At 40.4% G+C, this 19491-nt stretch overlaps 1 protein-coding gene across 2 annotated transcripts in view; it reads right to left on the reverse strand.

Moving 5' to 3' along the window:
• The window catches only part of phkb (phosphorylase kinase, beta), a 110936-nt gene that overhangs the window by 33328 nt on the left and 58117 nt on the right, over positions 1-19491 (reverse strand). For both annotated transcript variants that reach the window (XM_061067945.1, XM_061067946.1), the window contains 2 exons: positions 18699-18857; positions 18211-18305 (listed from right to left, as the gene is read on the reverse strand). In XM_061067945.1, the coding sequence (XP_060923928.1) occupies positions 18211-18305; positions 18699-18857 (254 nt within the window). The remainder of the gene's footprint in view (positions 1-18210; positions 18306-18698; positions 18858-19491) is intronic.

The following is a 19491-nucleotide window of genomic DNA, read 5'->3' on the forward strand; positions in this document are numbered from 1 at the left end:
ATGTTGGCTCAGGTCTGAAAGACACACAACAGCTCAGGACAAATCTAACAATTAAAGACTTTTGTACCACTACCTGGATTCGATTTCAGATTAATTAATGAAAAGTAAAAAAAGGTTGGTTGAACAAATGAGTCGCAATTGAACACAGGTAATTAAAGTTTTACTGCAAATCGCTAGGTGCAGTCGAAGAAGAGCAGGCAGGCTTAGGGAGGTTGAGGGGGGGTCAAACGTTAACTGCATCACTTCAATAGGAAACAAGTCTTGGAATGCACTCAACTTTTCAGACTGATGATATCTGCCACGTTAACACTGCATGACTTTGAACATCATTGGATTACTATGCTTCCTCTGTCATGCTTGCACATGTTCTTGTGGCATGAGTAAGCATCCTGGGCATTGGCCAAAACAATGGCATGAAAGTCGGAGTGAGGAAGAATATCTGTGCGGCATAGAACATGGATGTTTTGAGGATAAGCAGGAGAAGAAGAATTGAAACATTGCAAAGCAACTGGATATGTTGCTGCTCCCACTACTGCAGTGTGGGAAGAGGCAGGTTGCAGCCCAGATTTCAAAGGAATCTCACTTCTACGGAAAACAAATCAGTTTGATTTAACTGTCTCATGGACGTTTAATACTTTTTGATAACAAGTTTGCCAAATTGACTTAAAAGGTGATACTAGTCTTGTTTTTAACATATTCCACTGAGCAAGTGGTCAATGTGTTAATGAAGACCTATGCATACAAATAACAATATTTAACAAATTTAATATTTAAAGTTTAAAATATCCAGGACTTTGTAAAGACTTTTCATGGACTAGTTACTTGTACTCCTTGCGTCACAATATAACTTTAAGTTGCCAATTTGAGGTCTTCTTCTTATATTGAACTATACTTGCAAATACAGTAAACAACACATAATATCAATATTTGGTGTTCCTTAGGGAAGACCTGTTAAAAATACGGGCAAGCAAGAGCAGCAACCTCCAACAAGTTCATGCATCTGTTAATCTGAGATGCAGGGGTGAGTAAGTAAAAGTTTTTACCACAACTCTCAATAAAATCATTTGAAAACCACAAAATTTGGCGCCTTTTGTTTTTCCACTGAATTGATTTGTAAAATATATTTAATTTATAAAGCTACACCATAAATGAAATACTCGTTGTAGGAGGAGTGCTTGAAAACAAGCAGAACAGTTTGGTGAAGCTTGTGGTTTTAGCAGGAGTTGGCAGGTGGTGAAGGCAGCGTGGCTGGACAATAGTTACATACACTGAAGTTTGGCAAAGAGCTTTAAATATGGAAATGAAAACAGGAGAAACTTAACAAGATGGAATGACAAAAGGTTTACTCATCCTCTCTGTTCCTAAATAGAGCATCCTGCAGAATTTGGTCTGGTTCGACAAAATCAACATTTAAACCATTTTACCAAATACTTGCTCGTAATCAAATGACTTGAAGTATAAAGGTACTTAATCAAAATGAAATGGTAAACTATAGCACTTAACTTACAGATAGGAATTACAGGAGTCTGTGCCAAAGGCATTTAGGGCATTTTTCTGAAGCAGCACAAGGACATTTATTTTCACATGGAAAACACCAGGTCAGCAGTCCCAGAGTCACAGCCCTATGCTGAGGAACGCTGGTCTGAGCCAGTCTGACAAATACTTATTTTAAGATGATAAAGCTTGTTATTTCATCTTTCATCATAAAAAAAAGATGAAAAAACAAAACATAAACAATGATTTAAACATAATTTTCAGCCGAAGTCTCACATTTTAACATTCCTTCATATTCAAACCTTCTTAGTGCTGAGGACTCCATGAAGAAGGTAAGTTTTCATAGGGACTTGTTTCAGTGCATGTTCTGTTACCTGGCTACTATAATGTCATTACCCTCATTAAAGCTCCTGAGTATTTAGGGTTCATTTTCTGCACATTGTGAGAACGTTTTCCATGTTTATATAGAGTCTATGGCTATAGTTATTAGAACTTCATCCCTATAGATTGACCTCATACTGATACCTATTTCATGGACATGCTCAACAATTAAAGGAATCATTTAACATATTGGGAAATATACATTTTTGGTTTCTTTAAGTACCTCAAGGGACTTCTCATATCTCAGGAAGTCACTGTCTGCTGATTACATTTTTAGCTCAGGTTTTTTAAATTTAGGGTTGATGCCATCTGTTTTCTCAATGCACCTGAACTTCTCCATCAAATAAGCTGTTGTAAGCAATGTGAGTGTGTGTGTCTGTGGCTGGAAAAACAAACACAAAGAAAGAAACAGGTACGTCAACAAAAAGAAATAGCAGACACTTATACCAAAAAACGAATTTGAATAAACCGACTCTTCCTTTCTGCACAATAATAGACAGAGTAAGAAAAGAAACAGCTCTTAGCTCTCTGTTATTGTAAAACCCACCAAAGTGGTTTGCTCGGATTCAACAGGCTCAATCACTACTCAGTAATTGATATTACAACATGATCCATCGGGAAAAAAAAAGATGTAAATGACAACATGGAAAGATCTCAGAAAACTGCACAGTGTGTCCTTTGACCTGTAGCTTAGCAATTCTAAACAAGTATCCACCCAGAGAAGAAGGTGTAAAATGAAAGGAAAGAAAGAGAAGTGCTGGATTACTGGATTACTGGCCGGAGGATACAACAGGCCTGGTAGCTGCGTCAGGCCCTCAGAGATATGGCTACACTAAATTTGACAAAGTGAAAGGCCATTTGCCGCAGAATTCTGCTGTGAGTCCCTGCAGAACAGAAATGAATTTCAGCTTCGCTTCATTTGACTTTTTCTCCCAAAATTAAAAGCAGTCAGTTGTGAAACAAGATGAGAAATTGTCTGAGAACCCTCTTTCTTTCTGTCTTTCCTACTGTTTTCCATATTTCCTTCCTTGTTTTAGTCTTTTATTCCTTGATTTCCCTATTGCTCCATCCAATCTTTGTTTTATTCTTTCCTTTCTTTTCTCTGTTAGTCCTTCAGTCATTCTCCTCTCAGTCCCATTTTTTTGCCCTCCTACCCTCTCTTTTCTTCTATGTTTCGTCAATGTTTTCTATTAGTATTTCTTATTATTCTTTCTTTCTTCCCATTTCTCATCTCCTTTCCATCTGCCCTCTTTTGAATTTTTACTTCTTTCCTTCTCTGTCCATTCATCCAACCAACTGTTCTGTCCCCCCTTATTCATTATATCCTTCATTACTTCCTTATTTGCATATACCCCCTCCTTTTCTTTGCCTTTTCTGCTTTTTAATATTTCCATCGTTTTCTCTTTTAATCTTTCTGCTGTAGCTTCCACCCTGCATATTTTCCTTCTCCATTTTATCCCAACATTCTACTTTCTGTCCTTCGTCTTTCCTTTCTTCAATCTCGGTCTCTTTCCATCCTGCAGTATTTTTCTTATTTTTCTCTGATGTATTTGTCCTAATGTCCCTCCATCTCAATCTTTCTTTCTTTGTTACCATGTCTCTCTTTTCCTTTCCTTCTTTCTGTACGTTGGTCCTTTCTTTAACTTCTCTGCTTTCCTTCCTTTTCTCTCACTTACTTTCCCATAATATCTCTCTTTGTCATTACCTGTCTTCATTCTTCCTCCTCTATTCTCCTCAGTCTCACTGTCTCTCAGACCTGTCTATAAGTCTGAAAATCATCGACCTGACAAAACATCAAAACATCTGAACCGAAACTTTGTGCTTCTCTCATTTTCTAAATCAAGAAAACCTTTAAAGACGGTTCCGTAAGTGCAGCAATTTAACAGCACTTTAACTGTCTGCTGTGCATGTCTGAATGTAGAGTATACAATAAAAATGATTTATACTGCGTGTAAGTATGAAAAGCACCGAGAGGAAACGGAGGAGCAGGTGAGAGCAGTGTGTGTTCATGTCCTGAGGCGGCACCAAGCAGCTGGGAGTGTTTACGGAGACAGTGTTAAATGCTGCTGTGAATGTCTATTTTAGAGATAACTCACTCACATGTGCACACCCAGACAGACACTGACACACAGCGATACAAACAGACACACACATTCTTCCGTACGGACAAATGTATACAAAAGTTCACAGTGACTTTTTAACTGATTGACTAATTGATGGGCTGACATTGCTTTATTGATTATTTTCAGTTCAATATTTAATAATACAAAAAATAAACTTTTTGAATGCAACAAAAAAAAACTACTCCTGAACTCAGTGAGATGCTACGATGTGATTTCAAGGTCAGATCCCTCAGAGTGTGGTGGCTGGCAAAGCGCAGCACGAGGAAGGCAGCCTCAAGCGAGCGTCACATCACAAAGGAATAAAACATTCAAAGACTTTCATGAAGTTAAAAAGCAAGTGAGGGAATTTATCCACCACGTCCCCAACCAAAGAAAAACTTAGAATAATCCCTTCTTTTCATGCCACTGCACAGACGAATGACTATGGGCTCGATAACGTCCTCAGGAAGTTGGTCTCTGTGCAGCTCAGAGATTCATATTTTGATGTTTCAAAGTTCCATGGGTTTAGGAGAGATGCATTGGGATAGGTTAAAAGAACATGAAAGAAATGCTTAGTCCTTCTCATTCTTTGATGTGGGAGAGGATTGTGCCTTGTGTACGTGTTTAAAGTAAGATCTTTTCAAAAGGTCATCTTGTGGTAATAAAGATGAGAACATGACGAGACTCTGTCACCGTTTTAAATTGAACACAGTCAGGGAAATGTGCTGAGGTGATGAGGTGGGAGTTTGATTTAGGGAAATGCTTTCAGTCTGACGAGGTGGAGGAAGAAAAAGGGATGGAGAGACGGTCGTAGAGAAAGAGGGAAACAGATGCATGCTGGAATCACCTCAGCAGAGGAGAAGCAAGTGAAGAATTGGATTGCATGCCACTGGCGGGTGTAATTGTGAAGGCGCCCTGACTGAGAGAGCGATACATTGTTCCCTGGACTCAGCTTCCCAGGGAGGAGAGAGAGCGTACACACTCAGTATGTGTGGAAGTGAGGTGGAAGGAGGTGGTGGTGGTGGGGAGGGCGGTTGACATTACACATTATGATTTCCATACCGCAAAGAAATATAAATGGATTTGAACAGTTGAAGCAACATATGGAAATCGAAGGCCTAGCAGTGACAGGTGATGTTATTATGTTGTTCCTTGTGTGTGTTTGTGTGAATGTAATTCTGGATAATGCTCTAACTTTTCTTCCTCTGACAAGTCATTTCAAAGTCACACACACAGGCCGGCAAAAGGACAGACCAGCAATGTCTCTATAATCTGTCAGTGTGTGTGTGTGTGTGTGTGTGTGTGTGTGTGTGTGTGTGTGTGTGTGTGTGTGTGTGTGTGAGAGCTCTGGCAATGACCCTGTAACAATTATGTCCTCAGTCCCTATGATGAGCTACATTCTCACACACTCAGATGTTTGCACAAAAAGATGTACAACACACATTATTACAAACGTTGGGAACAGATGGGCTTTATGGCTCCAATGCGCGCTCTCTCTTTTCTCTCCCATTCACACACATTCAAAAAAGCTGTGGAAAAAATGTTTGGAAGACTAAACAGACTGCACTGTTATATCCTTTCTGCCAGAGAAGCAGTTACAAATTGGTCCCAACACTTCCTGTTCATGTACTAACGGGCATGATCAAGTGGGAAATCAGATGTCAAACCACGGAGAATCTATAGAAGAGGGACATGTCAGTCACTTGTCAACAGCAAGGCTCAAGTGCCAAGGCCACATCAGCAATATGTGGTCACCATCTCTTTGTATGCTTATACAGACTGACACATATTAAATAAAAATTCAATAGATGTAGTTCCCTTAAATATTGAGGAAATCAGCTCAACTCCTGATAGGTTCAGTGTCCTCAGTGAACAGTTACCCACAGGTAAGGATGGAAAAAACAGTTTGATAGGATCTTTTTCTCTCCCTTTTCAATCCTCCCTGTGCAGAGCTTGCCAAAATGTATTAAACTCACAGATTTCTCGCTGGAAGTATTTGGGATAACATAAATACATAACTCACAAATGATAAGAATGGTTGAGGTCTAAAAAAGGAGTGTTATATAATGTTGGAGACATGAGGAAAGTAGTGATAAATAAGTTCAAGCTAGTGATATATGTTTACTTTAGTTTACGGCTGTGTTTGAACAGAAAATAGATTTGTGTCAGACACAACTCTTCTCATTTACAAAGCGGAGATTAGCATATCACAGAGACAAACCGATAACTTGTCCAACCTGAATGACAATATTGATAGTTTGACCCTAAAATCTGAAACCTGAAATACCGTAAACGATAAAAACAATAATGAATGCATTTCAAAACCGTCATTGGTAACGATGACCGTTGGATTGAAATGGGAAATGAGAAGCAGTTTCCTTCATCAAAATCCACTGGTTGGTCGTATATTACTTCCTTTGTTATGATTTCAACAACAGCTTTTGAATTGAAATATGAATTGGTTGTATCAAGGTATCTGCAAAGTCAGAGGTCATTTTTAAAGAGGATAGGACATATCTGAACGTATATGTCACAACACAACGCAGCAGGTTCCAGTGGACTTTAGGCCTATTGGTGACAAGGGAACTGAAGTAGTCAGTAAATATTTAAATGACCAGAGAAAATCTGACACTTTTGAGCGAGAAGAAAAAGTATGTCGGGTGTATTAATGCTCTTAATGCCAACGCATATAAATTATCACTTTACTAGGTGAATGAGATCTTGACAGATGACAGAAGGTGTAACTCATTCCTGGTGTCACACATGTTCAATCTAGTCTCATATGCCGACCTTTTCACAATAAAGTCTAGTGCCACATTGTGATTGGAATTACTGCCAGGTGGAAAAAGACTGAGGACTTGGTGATTAAAAAACTCAAAATGAAAGTGGACCAGCCTTACAATGCAGTGCCATTGCATCTACCTTGAACTCACAACAATACTTAGGATGTAAGCAGAGCTGGTGGTTGCACTTGGGAGAACAAGCCCCTCACGATGAAGCGGGTGCTTGTACAATGTCATCAGTACCCACCAACTATCAGCTAACAGAGGCCAAGCTTCCTCCTCTCAACACAACTGGCTCCAAACACAAACTCCACATACACCAAACCCTCTGAGTACAGCAGCGGGAAGCGTTGATGCACCTAAATGTGCGAGGGAAGTGACAGCCTCTTGTTGAGGCGAGGGTTTGTATAAATTGAGCACAGCAGGTTCAAATATTTGATCTCTGCTCGGGTCTTTTTCTTTGTTTTACCATCCTCCCTGAGGCTGTGTATCCTGGCTGCCTGCCTCCCTTTTGTGTGATACTTCAGAAACAGGAAGACACTGTACACCGGAGCTGGCCAATAACACTGACAGGGAGATGAAGAAACAAGCGGGGCCAAAACTATCAGACGCCACTAATGGTTCCCCTCTGGCACAGAGTACAGGCTGGAACACAGAAGAAGCCGTGGAGGTGAGTCTGCAGGGGTGTGTTGTAAAAAAAACAAAACGCATACACGCATTGAGTATATATATAAAAATAGACTGTACATGTGAAGGTATGAAGGCGCTTTGTGGATGCTTTTGAGCACAGGTGGTGTGTCGAGTGTTAATGCATGCAAAGTGTGCCACTATGTCTGAGTGATATCCATTTCCCTGCAGCTTAAGGTCAGTTGCCATCTCTCTGGGGCTCTTACTGTCACAGACCACTGGGCTCGACATTTGCTGCCCGCCACCAGGCCATTTGGCAAACAGCAGGGTTAAGAAAACACTCAATCTGTGTGTGTGTGTGGTCCTGTACTTACACCTTTGTGAGGACCATTTTAAGCATAGACCCTACAGAGTAAATACATTATTGCAAAGTGAAGACATTTTGACCAGCCCTTTCTTTTTCAAAGGGCTGTTTGAGGGTAAGGTAAGAATTAGAGTAAGGTTAGGGTTCGGCATTTGGTTTGGATGATAAGGTTAGGGTAAGGGGCTAGTCAATAAGTGTGTCCTCACTAAGATATAATTTGTTTACACTCACAATGTGTGTTCTTGTCCTCTTCGTGGGGACACAAAGTAAGTGATCATAATTTAAATGATTCAATTTTAAGGTGAAGACATGTGTTAAGGTTATGTTTAGATTAAGGTAAGGCTAAGGCTAAGGCTAAGGTTAAGGTTAAGGTTAAGGTTAAGGTTAAAGTTAGGTTTAGGTTAAGGTTAAGGTTAAGGTTAAGGTTAAGGTTAAGATTAAGGTTAAGGTTAAGGTTAAGGTTAAGGTTTAGGTGATTGTGAGGGTTAAGCAAGTAGTAAGTCGTAACAAAAGTAAGTCTAAGTCTCCAGAAAATCTATTAAAGCCAATAAAATGTAATCTGAAGTCATGGAAAGACAACTCTGTGTGTGTGTGTGTGTGTGTGTGTGTGTGTGTGTGTGTGTGTGTGTGTGTGTGTGTGTGTGTGTGTGTGTGTGTGTGTGTGTGTGTGTGTGTGTGTGTGTGTGTGTGTGTGTTTGTGTGCGTGCGTGCACATGTGTGCATGGGTGAATGAGTGTATCAGTTCCATGCTGCTCAAGGTGTCTCTTTGCCCTCCATCCTGGGACAGTCCGAAGATATTCAAATGATTTACTTTTAACATGTGTTCTGCCATTTCAAACTGGACTCATATTAATATTTTATTGATCTTAGCAGGTATCTGTACATTAAGATGTGACCACAGAACCGCTGTGTCTTCTACAATGACAAGCGATGGCCATGCTACATTGTCTTGTCTATTTACCATCACAGGTAAAACAACAGTGAGGAGAAACTCAATTAAAAACATTCATGTCCTGCAGCAAATTGACTGAAAAGTATTGTTCACAGCAGGATGAAGCAAGGTCACCTCTCCTCTCCACCTGCACTCCAACAAATAACTGCCCACATCACCTAGATATTTCAAACACCTTTTCACATGAAATATACTGCAATAATAATCTGAAGAGTATCTGAAAGCTTTCACACAAATGCCAACTAGTCACTATAATTACATCCTCTGTACAATCTCGGTTAAAAGCAAATAAGGAAGCACCGTTAAATAGAAGCTTTAAGGTTTTCAGAGTTTGTGTTTAAATGTAAAAGTGACTCCTCAGCCTTCCTGAAAACACTTCAAGAGACAGCAGAGGTGCAGCCGAACCTCCAGAGCAGTTTGAAGAGGCAACTGTGAAGTTTCATTCTGCAAACATCTTCAGCTCAAACAGATTTTTCAGTGAAATTAGCTAAATCATGGAATTCACCTAGTGATCACTTCCCCACTTCCATTATACATCCTGGTTGATTTAGTAACAAACCTGTATCGTGTCTAGTTTTCTGAAACTGTGTCCTGATTCCTACTGTATTTAGTTTATCTTTATCGCTGTTCTGGTCTTTGTGGATTGTTATTACTGAATGTGTTTCAGTTAATCTTGTTGTCCCTACTTTCCCTCTTAATTTCAGAAAAAACCCTCGTAGGGAAGATATATATTATATATATCAGAGTTTTTTAAAGTGGATGCTGGGTCTCCCATGGGGGGACTCCAAACATTTTGAGGGGAGGCTCTGTGAATTGTAGAGAAAATAAATATTACATGAGATCATGTAAAACAGCCTAAATGCATTCGATTTAGCCTAAGAGATAAGGAACTTTACTGTTTTTACACTTTTTCACAGTCAGACATGAGTAAATGCCTCAGAGGCACATAGAAGTTTGGCAAAACTATGCAAGTAACTTAAGGTCGAGTGAGAGGGCACTGTTTCCCCAAACATTGGTTGTAGGGCCACAGTCTCAGACTTTAATCCTGATATTCACATCCAGCCACAACATTAAAAGTGGTTACTTGTAAAGCTGTTTCAGTAGTTGAGTGCATCATTTCATTGGGGACATTCTTCAGATGCTATTCTGTACTACCAAATTGTACATGAAATAGATTTTCAGGGCATTTTGCTTTGAATGGGGACAGAGATGAGGAGGACACACAGCAAAAGGGCCAGGATGGAATCAAACCCCTGGTTGCTGGAGGACACCTGAAGCTCTGAATGACAAAACTGATTTTTAACAGATGAAGATTTTTATGCTTTATGTTGCAATACAGATTTGTTTATTAGGTATCTATGAGAGAATGTAACCAGAACTGTCAACTACCAACTTACACATTTTTGACCAAACACAGTCCATAAAGTTGACTTGAGAATCTTGATAGAAGCATGTGACATTACCACTTCACACTGGCAAGAAACGCGGGTAAAAGAATATATTAATCTGTCATGTGAAGTAAGCCAAACAAACTACAAACAGATAACAGTCATGTAGAATCATTTCCCACATTAATACACATATCTAATGTGCGACTAAATTAGTTTGTGGTAGGACTTCATTGGAGGTGAAAGATGCTCAGAGCTGGGATGTTGATTCTAAATTAGATACTCTTACATTTTGTGCTAAGATAAAAACATTTTAAATAGAGCAATGTATTTGTGGTGCCCAGGTTCCTCTGAAGAAGGCCAGGTTTCCAACAAACATTAATTTTAAACATACAGAATGAAATTAGGTCATCTCTCTTTTTCTGCCTCCCTTCCTTTCCGTGTATGTTTCAGCTTCATTCCCTATCTTCTCTCTGACCCTCTTAACCCCCCTCCTTGTCCTGCCCCCACCGCTTCCTTCCTTTTTTCCACCTCTCCTCCAAGGACGTATGCTCGTTCCCCAAGCTGTTCTATCCAATCGGGGGCCTCTCTTGACCCACGCCTTATCTCTGATTGATGACTGACGGCTCCAGCAGAGTAGACCACATTGCAACTTTTCCATTAACCTTGTTTTCACATGGTGTCAGATATGTATGTATAGATATGAGGGAAATCGCCTAAGCCAAAGGTTCCTCAAGAGTTTTTCAAGGTCACAGTTGAGTGGTTTGCGTTTTGTTTGTAATCCACACAAGAGCTGCTCTTGCAAGCATTTGGGTGCAGGTTTATGAGAGTACGTGGCCTGTTGAATGTAAACCAAGAAAATAGAACGAGGCAGATGGAGGAAAAGATTAAGAGAGTGTGTGACACTGCTGCCATGCCAGAGCAGCTAAATGGATTAGCAGGGTAACATTAAAAGCAAGTGTGTGGCATAAGGAACATAACCAGCTAATTCACTTTTTATAGCTATTCATGACTTGTCTAACACCCCCCCCCCCCCCCCCCGCCCCTAGTTGCTACGCCTGCTGCGTATTATTGCATGTTTGTCAGTGGGATGTCACGCCACACTCCCAAGGGTGCGTTTGATCTGACTCACCCTCACAGCGCCGGCAGCGAGTTGTCTCTTGTGCAGATAAAACCCCAGCACAGTTGACCACTGCTCTTTAGAAGCTAGATATAGCAAAAGCTGCACTTATCTACAAAGTCAATCTCCAAATAAAATCCATTTGTCACTAATATTAGGACACAGTGGTGCTGAAAGCACTGTAGTAAAGCATTTAAGCTGATTTTGCAGATTTTGCAAAACATATCCACATATCTAAGTTGAGTAGCTTTATGTTCCAGCTTCATATTATATTTAACATGCTTGAAGTTCATTACGGTTGTAAAACATTCCTGTACGTCACGCTTCACTATGCATTAAAGTTGCATAAAAGCCCCATTCACCAACCAAATCTCCACTTCCCACCCCCAAAGTGCTGCTTGTTTAAGGCAAAGCCAATGCTCCCTTCCTGCTAAGAAATTTTACTGTCTTGATTCTTGTTGTTCTTGGTTTGTACCCTCAGGGTTGAATGCACTTATTGTAAGTCGCTTTGGATAAAAGCGTCAGCTAAATGAAATGTAATGTAATGTAATGTAATGTAAAAGATGTACACATGATGCAAATTTAATACATCTCGCCTAAACCGACAGGGGGGGGGGGCGTATTCCACACGTGCAATATGGGGAATATGTGCTGTGTAATCGTAATTAAATTTAGACCTGCCATATAAAATTGATGCTGTGTTGTGCACATTCTTAAGACGTCCTGCTTGGGCAGTGTTGCTACGTCAGCTTCAACACGTCGGGAGTCACTACTTCTTCTGCAGGGCATTTCCGGGTGTAGGAGTCATAGCGGGGTTTATGTGGGAATTATTTGACAATAGAGCATGTTAATAAAAAAAGTTACATTGTGATGTTGTAAAATATCAAGTGGATTAAGCTACTGATTTGTATTCAGGGCGAAAAATATTAAGACTGCATTGGTAATAATATTTGTATGCAGCTAATACTCGTGTTATGTCTCGTGTCATAACATCCAACTGTTTAAAATTAGGTGCAGTAGATATCTAGGTGCAAAGGATGTACACAATGCATTAGCTACTTAAAGTGGTATCTGGACATTATTGAATAAGGTGGGTACAACCTTGCCAGCTCCTACACACATTCTTCTTTCAATTCTGAATCCCAAGGCTCAAATAACCCTGAGGTAACCTTATATAAGTCTCTATGTGGATATGCACATAGGACAATATTGGCGTCTATTCATGTGTTTAATATTGTGCAGCATTTCATTCTCCCCCAGCTGTGGAATGAATTCATGCAGGGACTTAAAGTGGTAGCACAACATTCGGTATGAATAATACACGCATACATAAACACAAAACAAGCTTGCAAATGACAGCATCCAGGAACACACATATGCACACACACACACACGCATATGTCTTATGCATAGACTGAGATTGTGATATGTAAAGATAGATCCATGCACATACACAGCACATATTTTTGAGGGGCACACAAAATGGAAAGTAAATAATACACATACACAGGGGAAGAAAGAGGGAGCGTAGAAATCAGGCCTTAACTGCATGTGAAAGCTCAGCACGCCCATGTGCCTTTCCTGCCTGCAGACCAAACACTGGATGTCAATGATGCAAAGGCAACAAGACAGCTGCTATACACACACACACACGCACACACACACGCACACAAAGTCTTCCTTAAAGCATAAAATAGTAACCTAAAATAGTGCAGCTACTAACGCCTACTTTTCTGTTTCCCCCCCTTGTCTTTTCCTGTTTTTTTTCCTGCCAAGTTCAGACATCTTTGCCATTGCCACATGTATGTGAAGTGTCTGGCTCAGATAGAAGAAGTGTGAGAGAGACAATCACACAAATAACAATCAAGATAAAAAATAGGAAGAATAAAAAAAATCAGGGAGAGGTGGTAAAAAGCTATGAGCAGGACAAAGAGGTAGAAGCAGCAGAGGATAGTAGGAGTAGCAAGTTGGGTCCATTTGACCATGAAAAGTGCTCAGCTTAGCGCCAGTCAAATAAATAAATAACAAGATTTAATTTCGCCTGGCTGAGGGCACAGTACAGGTACGCTTTGAAATGGAAAGTCTCTGCCTTTGGGAGAAGTAAACAAAAATGTTATGTTGCCAAATTAATCGAAGCCCATGGATGTATTAGAGAAACTGAATACATGTACAACAAATGGTGATGGATGATTAAAAACGTGCTTTGCAGTACAAGTCACATAAATACATTAATTCTTAAAGTGCTTATATGCAAAGTGCTTTCTATATCACGCAACATTAACACTCAGATTTAAAGAGTAATTTGGTGTTTAGTGTATTTCCCAAGGACACTTCGGAATGCGGACTGGAGGAGTCAGGGATAGAACCACCGACCCTCTGGTAAACCTTAGTGGTAGCTCTCTCTAGATAGCGTGAACTCTTTTGAATGAAATTCTCTTACAGAGCTAGAAAAATTCTCTATCTTACTGATTGCCGTTGACCATGGCGCACGACCATAGTATTTATCCCACTGCCCCCCCAACACATCCTCGCTGTGCTAAATTTTGTAGTTAAAGTTCAGGTGTGCTTTCATCCCCCTATACACAAATTCATGCTGTAGCTGCTCTTTGAGCTTCTATTTCTTTATGTTTTGCTACAAGCAGTCCCTGATTGCACTGCTACCACAGATGAACAGACGACAATAGTAAGTGGATTTGGCAACACCCATACTACTATGTTTCGATTTGAAAAAAGCATCCACTTTAGAGCCGCTACAACAGAGAAATGTAAATGTTTGGAAACGATGTAATAGACACGCACTGATGCTTCCAGATTTGGTCTTTTTGGTTACGATGTTACTTTGGCAGATTTGTCATGTTACTATCACAGGATCCCTTCCATAAGAAAACAACAGGCATTATCATCGCTACCAGTGTAGAACACAACATGGATAGTCAATCATGGGTTTTGGTGACCCTGTTGTCTTTGCTAACAGCTGTTGTGCAGTGAAGTTCACTTTACAATGATGATGACGGAACACGCATAACTAGTGTATGTTAGTGGTCACGAGACATATTTTTTCCACAATGCTTGTGTGGATAGAGTTCGTTTTAGGTTGAACCCAGTCTTTTCCTTTGAATTTTGGATTGGTCATGTGATGAGAGAATGTGCCACATTCGGACAGTAAACATTGCACTTATTATGGCAATATATGTCTGTAATTTCAGAGGTGATGTGAGGCACTGTCCGACTCAGAGAAGATGAGAGTGGAATCTACCGGGTTCAAAGGGTTAATGGGCTCTCATGAGCACCAAGCCTTCTTCTCCCCTTCCCTCTGTGACCGCCCATCCATTTGAGCCGTGCACTACAGCGTATGTGACATTCACCTTGACGCTCCAGTGGGTGGGCTGAAGTCATCAACTCCTCCCCACCGATACACCCTGTCCACTGGTGAAATGGAGCACACTCAGTTAGCCTACACGGTTTGCCTTAATGTCAGTAACAAGTTGTCGGCTCTTTAATAACCTCATTAACTAATTAAGTTGTGTGGTTCCGTTTAAACTGGAAACATAGTACCTCATCACTGGCAACAAAGCACCATGCCAACAATATTAATTTTTCCTCTTCCAGAAATATAGTCAAAGTAAAACTACCCATTCAAACATTTATTTGCTTGGACCACATGTGGCTGGAAACATCAAACTAGATGTGATAGGCTTTTGTTGATGGGCTGCCTGCCCGCAGAGCGCTGCCTGCTGCCATTAGAGGCCGGGCTCACAGCAGGCCATCACGCTGCCTGAACATCCAGTACTGACAAAGTGTATTGTGATGAAACTTCAGATATTCTCGACAAAAAATGCAGCCTACCTGAGGGGAGTCTGGCATTGCTCACACTGCACACTAGTTGGGAGGCTGGATTCATAACAGCATTGCAGCGCTGCATGTATTAATCCTGTTTCCCTCCAGTGAAACATCACTCTGCATCACGTAACACTTGTAAGCTGATGTGATTTTATACAAACAATGAAAAACGCTGTCTGTTGGATCCCAGTTGAAGGAATCGACAGCTTGGAAAGAAAATCATACAACATTTTTCAATGATTCCCTACCGGGGTATATTTGTACCCTCGTGAGACATAATGTTATCACACTGTTGCTGTCTGTTTTATGAATTAGATAATAGAAGAAACAACAATTAAACCGCGACTGTGACCTTTACAACAGCTGTGGAACCCTGGTAGTCGTAAAACACTCAGATCTCCATTAAGCCTTAATTGACCTGTTAGGTGTTTTATGTCAGGTGAAGAAATTACATAATTAATCATATTATATATTATGAAAATTCTAGACCCTGATATGTGAAGAAGAACAATAGAAGTTCTGGAAGATCAAAAAAAACGTTCAGATAAAACTGGAGTAATGCACATCAGCAAAAAGTGTAAAAAAGCAACGTCTAGGAGTCGATTTGGAGACACAAGCTGTGGACCGCTGAAATCAAGATGGAGCTCTTTGGCCACAATCACCATTGGTGCATTTGGAACCAAAACAGAAGGCAATTGTACATTCTGTTTGGTTCTGTTATGGCTCATTTTTGTATGCAAACACTTGACCAACACAGCCCAAACAATCAGCCCATACAGACAGACACATTTCTCTCAAGTGGGAATGAAATCTTCCCCCTTTTTTCCTGTAGAAGCTTGAAACGCCAATGCCTTTAAATGCCAAAACATGTGACCAAAACCATTACAAGGGCTTTCGCTGATGAATACTGATATGTCCTGCAGAGTTTAAAAAACACATTTGTACATGTGAGAGGCAAATGTTCAACTCTTTCTCTGTTTTTGTTATGTTTTCTACTGGCTGTCATGCTCTTGTCCATCTCTGCCTGTCTCTATGTTTCCCCTAATTGTTGTTTTCTCTGTTGATCTTTCTCCCTGCAACCAATTTGAAGAAAATTCCACCGCTGTGGACCAATGCTGCTACTTGTTCTAGCTCCATCTTATCGCCCCAGCTAAAAAAATACTGAACTGAATACAGAGCGCAGGAGCAGACTGGGACATATCAATCCACACTGCAAAGCAAAGAGAATGAACCGTCAGGCCGCTGTGCACGTATCTCCACCCTTCATCTGTGTGAAGCTCAGAGCTGCTGCTCAGATATGGACTAAATCCCAGACACAACCACTGTTCAGAGACGCTGTTTGTCATGGAAATGAACTCGGTTTCATTCTCATCTACAAGAATGGCCTCTTGGCTAGGAAACAACTGAGTACCCTTCCCAGGTGTTGATGGATGAAGTACATTATTAAAACTTAGCACACATGAATTACACAACAAAGGTAGCAGAGTAGTAGCAGACTACTGGGGTGTTTTTTTATGTTTTACATAAAAGCAGGTGGAGTTTGATGTTGGAGTTTTGGTGGGTTTCCCGTTGTGTATTAAGGAGTTACTGCATAGCTCCAAAGTTTATGCTCATAGCTGATGCAGCTATGCCTTAGCTGACGTGTAGCTCATGACATATTTAACTACACACTGGGTTTTGTAATGAGACAAATTCACTCCAAGTCAAGTACAAATCCATTCCACTAACTGTGAGGAACAAAAATCCAGGTCAAGAGGATACTTCTACCAATCACACATGATTTTAATCCATCTAGTGTTGTGAGTGTGAAATCAGTGGGTTTTATCTGACACTCAACTGTAAAACCTATAAATCAAATGCCTGAAGTTGGGGTGGTTTTACACTTGGTGTAGTTTCATACAGCTCAACTCACTGAATATAATAACAAGACTGCTATCATGTATTTATAAATATGTTGTTGGATAGCCTTTTATGCAGTAGCTGGTACTATCTGCTATACATTTCCTTTTTTTTTTAAATACATGTTTCTGTTAATACAATAACTGTTATGTCTAATGCTATGACTGAAGGTCACGTTATTGTTTGTAGCTCTTTCACGTATTCAATTCTTGTTTTATTCTGTAGTATGTCTGTTGTCACCTCATTTTAGAGATCTTCACTTCCTGTCCTCATGTGTGTCCACGCCACGCACACTAGCTGTGTCCGAATTTGGGGGCCACATCCTTCAGAGGCTGCACTTGAAGGCTGATCTGCAGTCTAAATGTCTGAGCAGCCCATGAAGGATGCAACTCACGTCAGCTGCGTGGACCGGGTCTTACTATGTGATGCAGCTTCTAAATCGAGACACAGCTTTTGCGAGCAGCCGCCCTTCACTGACATACAAAATAAACGCAAAGACACGAACAGGCAATCATTTTATGTTGCTCATTTTACTCGCTCAAGTTATATTATACGATAACTTCAGTCATAACAGCAGTTACCCAGAGTCAGCTCCTGGAGGACACAATGAAATTCCCTAAGCTGTGTGCACTATTAGTCTTGTCTTGTGGGCCTCTTTGTGCTTCTCAATTAATTAACCAGAGCAAACTCTTATAAGATTTTGTTAAGGGCATATATAACAAAAATATATCCACACTACAGCCTAAGTCTTTATATATTTGTTCCATTGACAACAGGTCAAACATTTGAAGGAATTTGCTTGATGCAGACTTGATTCATCATGTAGCATGACCTCGTCCTCTCAAATGTAAGATGCAGCAATTTAACGGCAAATCTGGCAAATACTTCAGAGAAAGTGTGTATTACAGGGCTTTCTCCATTCTTGGACAGTGTGGGTTCAGAAAGTACAAAGCAATATATCAAATAACTATTCATGTGAAGCTCAAACAGTCAGAGTTGACTTTTGTGCTACCATGTATTTATGCTTGAAAATATATCATATACATTCCAAATATAAAACTTTTACTTTCTTTCATCATGAGTGGGCAGTTCACTTGCAGCCCACTCTCTGTATCGACAGCAGAAAGCTATTAGGCTACTTGATTTGCACTCTAATTCACAAGGGCTAGTACAAGTTTACAAGGAGCACTTGAGTGTAGTAGCACAATGAGAGTGAAAGCCAGTGACAACAATGAATCACAGCTACATTGAAGCTTATACCTGATTGGAGTATCGCATGCTGACGTTTCGCTGGTCCTGGCGGGGCACGTAGCGGTGGATGGGATCAATATCTTTAGGGCTGATCAATTCATCCACTGGAATATGAACGCACACATACAAACATATCGATGAAGACAATTAACACACACCCACATTTACAAGATATAGAAAGTGTTAAAAATATATATAAATATTTCACAATTTTTACATAATTTAATGACACACAAGGATGAGTTAAACTGAATCCTCTGTAGTAAAAATTTTATTTACATCGCTATATCATTAAGTAATCATCAATATAATAAAAACTAATTGCTGTTAAGCCAATTTAAACGTATCTTCTGTAACATAAAATGTGGTATAATAAACCTTATGGTCACATCAGTAATGAACTTACAGACTGAAATTAGAGCAGAATGGCTGTCAGTGTGTGGACCATTACACAAACGCACGTACACACACACACACAAACACGTATACTGGCATACCCAGCAGTTTGGCGATGTTGTACAAGGCCTGGCCCCACAGGAAGACCTTCCCATCACGTCCAGAGTTGCTAGGGAAACGCTTCTGGCTCCCGTGCTTGTTCTGCTCCGCCTCCACAAAATCAGCCGGGACGTAGTAGTATTTGGGGACCACAGCATGGCCTGGCAAGAGGGACAACAAGACCTGTGAGCAGTGTGTGTTTGTGTGCCTGTGTGTGTGAGCAGTGTGTGTGTGTGTTTGTGTGGAGAGAGACCACCCTTTACTATACTACAGAAACCATACTTAAGTAAGACTTCAGTAGTGACAATAAGTAGCAACAGTTGTGCTTTTAACTTTTAAACCAATTTCCTCCTGAAGAAAAACTTCCTCACATTTTGGCATACACACTATCTTTATTCAACAGTCATTATGAGACCTCTTCTTTACCATTGGCACCATTTCTGCCACGAAAGATAAGTATAGTGGTGAACGCATCCAAGACGGATTGAGGACACAGTTGAGATCCTCAGCACAGTCACACTCACAGCAGTGTAAATGCAAATGTGTCCTGTGTCACATTAAGGGACTGCCAACACAGCTGATGTCCGCTGACCCGCTTCAGTTTCATAATGAAATGGAAATATTTGTACACATCTCAAGGCTCCATTATGCTACTCCGTAATCCGTTACGGACGGACGAACGGACAGGTCGGACGGACACTTTTTAATTTTTACTTCTCCGTGTTGAAAATAATTCACCGCCAGAACAGTAGGTGGCGCAACGGAAGACAAGCTTGGAGAAGCCTACCTCACGAG

This window comes from Limanda limanda, chromosome 3 (genome assembly GCF_963576545.1).
Source record: "Limanda limanda chromosome 3, fLimLim1.1, whole genome shotgun sequence".
NCBI lineage: Eukaryota > Metazoa > Chordata > Actinopteri > Pleuronectiformes > Pleuronectidae > Limanda > Limanda limanda.